The 7,396-nt window shown below is 35.0% G+C and overlaps 1 protein-coding gene across 1 annotated transcript in view; it reads right to left on the bottom strand.

The window, feature by feature from the left end:
• Positions 1-3,641: 3,641 nt before the first annotated feature.
• CDO1 (cysteine dioxygenase type 1) overlaps positions 3,642-7,396 on the bottom strand; it is a 214,606-nt gene continuing 210,851 nt past the window's right edge. The window contains exon 5 of the mRNA XM_044059637.1: positions 3,642-4,224. Coding sequence (XP_043915572.1) covers positions 4,195-4,224 — 30 coding nt within the window. The 3' untranslated portion in view covers positions 3,642-4,194. The remainder of the gene's footprint in view (positions 4,225-7,396) is intronic.

The following is a 7,396-nucleotide window of genomic DNA, read 5'->3' as shown; positions in this document are numbered from 1 at the left end:
TAATCCAGCACTCTGTTTCCCTAGTCACTGGGAAGAGCAGCGGGACAAGGTGCCAGTTTGGACCCCGTATCTGGATCCACAGGTACCAGTGATTGATCTGCCAAAGGATTTCATAAAGGATCTTAAGGGCCTCCTGTTCCACATTAAACAAATCTTCTTAGGGGGCAGAGAGACAGGTGTCTTGGTACTTATAGGCAGCCAAAAAGGCATCCAATAGAACTTTCATGGCTGGAGAAATAGCCATATGTTTAGCTGCATCCTGTATTTCCTGAGTATCTGATACGTCTTTGGCTTCCCGGTTGAAGTGAACTTTCCTTCTGTACAAATGCCTCCAAATGATATTTCATCTAAGGATAAAGCACAGGACGTGGTGACATCAGTGTTTATGTCATACCCAAGCACAGGACATGGTGACATCAGTGTTTATTTCATAGCCAAGCACAGAACATGGTGACATCAGTGTTTATGTCATACCCAAGCACACAACATGGTGACATTAATGTTTATTTCATACCCACGCACAGGACATGGTGACATCATTGTTTATGTCATAGCCAAGGAGGGAAGACATCTGGAAGAAGCAGTCCAAGTCTACCCCCTCACTCTCTGAAGGAGTATTACTTCATTCTCTTAGGAGAGGAGATTACAACAACTGAATGTTGATCTGCACTTGGCTATAGGTTTTGCAGGACATGAAGGAATCCCTGAGCCAATACGATTCATTCCTACAGAACAGTACGAGAAGGGGTAGAAAAGTGAGAACCCACAAGTTACTTGATGCTTAAGCAATTACAGAGAGGAAGGGGTAGGGAACCCATGCTTAAGCTTTTACATCCTCATGACTTGGACTGACACCTTGGTGGTCTGGGGATAAGATCCAGACCTCCACATCTCAACCTGAGGCATCCCGCTAGTTAAAATAGTGGGTTAATCATCCACCCCTTCTGAAACACTGAAACACACTTTGGCAACAACTAAGACAGTGCACCCAGTCTGAAATCTACATAAACGTCCTTGGCTCTTTTGGAAGCATCTTTATCTGCAGGCATGATGGATTTCAAAGAGTTTCACTAAAGTCCTTGAATGCTTGGGATGCACAGGCTGAGAGCTGCTAAACTGACTTGCCAGGCCCATGTTGTTAAGCTAAGCAAGGACATTTTATACCAAAGGTGCAGCTCCAGAATCCCTGCCTTCTCATTAGGTCTCTTTTTTATTTGTTCCTGTGAGTATCATCTGAGGCTGAGGTCTAAATGGAAGACAACAAGTCAGACTTTATCTTCTTCCTGTCCACACATTTTTAGCAGAGAATGCTTCCCTCTTGTAAGAGTTTTAGGAGTAAAATTCTGGCAAATCCTACAATTTTTAATGTTGTGCATTGGACTTAAGCATAATATGGAAAATCTATGAAAGTCTTCAAGTGGAATTTGTCTACCTCAAGAGTACCAGCTTTCTTTCTTGGCAGTGGACATGCCTAAATCATAATCAGAAGTCAGAACCAACTAAACACCACAATGCTTTTTTTTCAACTACAGCAAACAATACACAAATAGCAGTAAGAAAATTCTCTTTATCTGGACTGAGCTCTGACGAATGCCAAACAATGACAGGATCTACACACATACCATGATGCATGTACTGTAAACTACAGCAATGAAGATGTAAAATGGCATTGGCTGATGTTGGCTTCACCTACTGCATTTTGTGATATCCCCAAGAGACAAAATATGTCTGGCCTGGATAGGGAAGGGTGCTGAGCCCTGAAAGTCAGGCTTGATGGAAGGCCTTCCTACAGCTAAAGTCCCAGTAAGGAGGACCACTGTAATCATGATCTATATGAAGAACATCATATCTGATTGTTTCCAGCCCAAGTGTTGAAAAATCATTTGCACCATTTGAGTTTCCACTTGCTGTAGATGTGCTCTGAAACCAGAGATGTCAGGGCTATTTTGGAACCGTAGGATGAACACCAGAGGCAAGCATGAGTTTGGACAATGGTGACCAGCCATATTCACTGAAACTGCTTTTCTTTCTAAATTTATAATCCTAATGAGGAAGCCAAAGCTCTGTAAAATAATGAATGCCAGGGAAAATAAGATACCATCTATTTTAATATGATAAAGGTAAACAAGGGTGCATTTTGTTTCCTGCTGTGGTTTGCTAAATTGAACTTCAGACAGTGGGGAACAAAGTAATATCTCCCCTGAATCATAAGCAGAATTTATACAATGATCACTAAGCACACCAGCAACAACCTGTTTGTCAGGAATCAAAGCAAAGCAGCATTCTAAAGACAAACATTGGACCAGAAATATTGGTATATATTCTTGCTTCTTTAACTTTTATTTCCATTGACTCTACTTCAACCAAGAGGGTCTTGAAATCTTGTAAGGTTGGAATGGAGGATGACTTCCATCTTCTTGTAATGCATTTTTGGCTACTGCTAGGATTGTCCAAAGAAAATACTTATTTTTGTTATTCAATACAATAGATCCATTTACATTCAGAAAAATTAACGGTTTTGAGAATATAAAGGAATCAGTAAAGATGGCTTGGAGAAAATTTTCAATATCATTCCAAAATTTCTTAATGGAAATACAAGTTAAAGAAGCAAGAATATATCCCAGAAAATGGACTAACAACCCCTGGACAAAAGTTGTATCCCTTATTCAGTCATTGAATTTAGATTTGTCTCCATCAAATTAGTCACTTTGAAAGTATGAATGAATGAATATTGTACCCTTCTTTACATCTATAAAATTTCATACAGTGCTTGAGGCCTTTGTAAATTTTGTAACAGTTTTATCATAATTTGTTGTTTAAATGATTGTTACTGAAAAATCAATAAAAAACTTTGGAACCAAAAAAAAAGAAATATTGGTATAAAGAACAGAATGCAAAATTCAGAGTGCATCCTGGATGAGTGACACAAAGAACTAGGGGGGGGGAGACAGCTTTCTTCATTAATGAATGCATCACTCAGCACTCCAGAAAGGGACACTCATGAAAGAAGACTTTCAAGTTTGTACAGTGGTTCTTACACCTGCTAACAGCAGCTTGAAGTGTGGCACTGCAATCTTACAGTAAGTTCTCTTCAGCCTTCTGTTTAAATAATTTTGGCTAATTAAAAACCAACAACTTTTACTTGTATGCATGTATGCAGTTTTAATGAACTGTTGCACTGGCTGGCATTGCTACCTCAAGCCACTTGGTTCTTTGATTTGACTCATAGCTGAAGTGTCTTCTATGTGGGGTCTGGATGTTCTTTCTCCATCCACTTGGGTTTTTACCAGGTACATTAACTTTCTACCATATTTGAAAGACATGTTATACATGAAAGGGCAATCATCCAAAACTACTTGAAAGTGTGCATGTGGTGCATAAATGTGTGTGTGTGTGTGTGTGTGTGTGTGTGTGTGTGTATTTTTGAATGAAAGAATTGATGTCTTGCCAGTCGTGAATAAGAACTGCAAGCTAATATGTCCATAATCATTTTTTCTTAGAGGATGCCACATTAATTACATGCTTAACTTGAGTTATAGATTATGATGTACCCTTGAAACAGTTTCCAAAATTGAGAGATGTTATGCTTCAACTAATCAACATCTTCATAACAATAAATCACAAACTTTTGCACCAGAAAATCCATTTTACATAAAAAGCATTTATTATAACAGGAAATAATGCCTTTTTATTAGTAAGATGAAAACCATCTTCTAACTCTTAACCAGTGGTATTCCAAATTATATTCTTAAGTTTAAAAGTGTAAATCATTCACAGAAAATAGAAATCTGACTAATTAAAATCATTGTGCTTTACTTATATACAGCTCTACCACTGCATAAAAAAACAAAACATTTAAGCTGTGTGAGCAAGCTAGCAAACATTGTGAAAGGTATTGCTTGCTCTTGGCAAATACATGTAGCGAAATGAAAAGGTAAGTACTGAAAAAATGAGATGCTACTGTTTTGCAGTCCTGTATGACAAAAAGTTGATATATTCTTCTATGACAGCATATAGCACCATTGCCTTAATTTAGTAACCAAGAAAAGTCTTTATTTAGAATAAGCATTGGAACAGGTGGATAAATTCCTGACGTCCTAGATAATTCAAGGGGTAGCAACATATATTGTTCCCAGGTCCAGAAGTGTGAAGCTCAACTTTTATAATTCTTTGGACAGCAGAAGAATTAAAAGTTTAATTATTTTCTTGTGATGCAGCTATTGTCTGTGGGCAGAAAAAAAAATAGTTTAGAGATGTTATTACCTTTGCGTCAGATCTGCAAATAAGACCAAAAATGCAAATGGGAGTTGAAACTCTACACTAACACAAACAAAATATCCTTGCTTTTTAATAGGTCTACACCAGTCTAGTGGATATTAGATTTTTATTCTAATTTAAAGCAGAACTTCACATTAGAAATACTTTAATTTACAATTTTCAATAATAGTCTGCTGCTAAACACTGTCATTACTAGGCTAATAGATATGGTTAAATACTTCAGTTTGTACTCCCTTGATAAGGTGTTTTAACACTTTAAGAATATAGATGTGCAAACTGCAGCTTCTGTAAAAAAAAAAAAAAAAAAAAAAAAAAAAAAAAAAAAAAAGCATACACATTTTTGGCAATTTTTACAAGATATGGAAATATGATGTGTAAAGATATTCCACCTCAGTTGATCTTCAAAGAAGTCTTCAGTGAAACACTTATGTACTTGTCTTTAGTGACCTCTCCCGAAACTCCTACAAAATCCCCAAATCAAAAAATTCATAAAAATACATACACTTTGGATTGCACAATGCATCCTAAAAAGTTACAGGTACATGCATCTTATGAGTTCTCTGACCTTGACCACTACTTGAAGCAGATTCCAACTTCAAAGCAGCACATTACTGACCGGCACACATTTATAATCAGATTTCTAACAGGAACTCCAGCGGCTTAGAGTGTTCAGCACAAATTACCACACAATACAAGAATGATGGACAAGAATGAATCACTCATTATAGAAATCCATCTCAAAGATAGGGCAAAACTGTTTAGAAGAATTGCAAACAATATCTGAAAATAACCTCAAAGGACCTGAAGAACCCTGAGAGTCAGAAGGTGTTACTTTAGTGCAAGACAGAGTTAAACAATGGAAGGCCAGAGAATACATTGATAGCCATGCATTCAAAACACAGATGTCTGCGGTGGACACATTAGTGAAGAAAGCACTAACTTCTCCTTCCCTGCTACTTAACAAACACACACACACACACACACACACACACACACACACACACACACACACACACACACACACACACACACACACACACACACACACACACACATACCCACCCCCACACACACACACACACATATATATATATATATATATATATATATATATATATGTACACACACACACACAGACACATGTATGTACCGACTCTAAGATAACACAACATTAGAAGAAAGGGTAGACTCTCAATTCCTGCTACTGCGCAGTCTTTCCCAGCCACAACGTTTTTATACCTACCAGTTCCCTAACCCATTCACCCACTATTACTGACCTGACAAGAATCTCTGAAATAATACAATACTACAGACCTGAAACACTTTGGTGATTGTGCCCTTTCATAAATGTGTATTTACCCATGTAAGCAGTCACTCAAGCTTTATACCACTGAAACTCTGTCACTACACACACACACACACACACACACACACACACACACACACACACACACACACACACACAGTGTATACTTAACAGATCTAAACATTAATTATTTTTAAGGTAAATTCCATATCTTCATTTTTAAGTATTTGTGTCCAACAATTATCTAATGAATATAAATCTTATTCTCTTATTTTTATACATATGTTTTATAATATAGATTTATTAATACTGCTTGTATGTTATCTGACTTACTTACGTAATCTAATAATTTTGTCTAGTCTTTTATGCATGAATTTTTAAAGCTTTGAGTTCCCTCAAATATGTATGCTCTAATGGCTCATCTTTCTTTTTATACATTGTATCCCTTTATTACTTTTTCAGTTACCTTAACATTTATTCCTTCCAGACTATTATGCCAAGCTAAGGATTTCTTTTCTCTCAAATATAGCATTGTTTTTATTTGCTGTGTCTAACACACCTATATTCAAACCCAATGGAACTATAATGAATAACTAGCTTTTTAAGTTAATGTGTTTGCATATGTAGTTTTTACAAGTCTTCAGTATATTGTATAGACATTTAGTGCCAAATAGAATGGTCAAGTTATATTGAAAGTAATTTTAAATTAATAATCAAAACTTGTTGAATATCACATCTTAATTTAACTTACTTGTTTTGTATTTACTAAAATTCCACACCAGCAAAGATACTTTTATAAAATAGCCTTTTATTAACTGTTCAGCCAATATATAATAATTTTAAAACTAAAAGCTATAACTTAGCTTTCTATGTCTGGAAATCATAGACCTCCATTATTCCATGTTTTAATGTGTTTTTGTAGGCTATTCTTGGCTTATTAGGATACTGCAAGAAGGTTATTGATATTCATTCAGTTTTCTTAATCTGAGCTTTAGGGGCACTGAAATGCTTGAATAATATACAAGATTTTTGGTAATAATGTTATTTTAATCAGTAATAATCTTACTTCAAATGTAAATGTTTTTGTTCTATATATCTGCCATATGATATAGTTCCTGTATTAGTTTATTATATTTGTTTCCATCATGAATTTTTATAGTTCATGCCAGCGTCATTCTTAAGTAATTTGTTTTTTTTATCTATTTGACTTAGTTTCTGTATTATTTTACTTTTGTTTTTTTCTGTTATATATTTTTTTTATAGTTGATGCTGCAGTTATTCCTAAGTAATTTATTTTTCATCAGTATCTATATTATATCTTTCTTTGAAAAAAATCTGTATAGTTTACTTTTGGCTGTAATTGTACATTTTGTTTTATCACAACTAAATTTCAGTCCAGCAATATTGTTAAAGTTTTAATTTGATTCTCTGCTTCTTAATTGAAGATTCTATATCAGTGATAATAAAATATCATCTGCTAAGACTAGAATCTTTGATGAACATAGTTTATTTATCTTAAACCCCATTACTTTGATATTACTTGTCATATTAGTCAATGGTTCCACAGCTACAGTGAAAAATATTGTCAATAGTGGACATCTTTTAATGTTTACTGCTTCTGAGATCAGGGTCTAATTTAATACAGGTTTTCTTATCATTATAAAGTGTCTGCAACAATTATAGGAATGTTTTGGGAAAGTTAAAAATGGTAATGACATAAATAATCCCAGAGTATGATATTAAAACTATGTTTGATATCTAAACTAAATATTACCATCTCTTCATTCTTGTTTATCATTTTATCTATTAGTG

Source organism: Protopterus annectens, chromosome 17.part0 (assembly GCF_019279795.1).
Source record: "Protopterus annectens isolate FY-2018-M chromosome 17.part0, PAN1.0, whole genome shotgun sequence".
NCBI classification, from domain to species: domain Eukaryota; kingdom Metazoa; phylum Chordata; order Ceratodontiformes; family Protopteridae; genus Protopterus; species Protopterus annectens.
The sequence above is the reverse complement of the archived record's forward strand: the minus strand, read 5'-3'. Positions and strand labels throughout refer to the sequence as shown.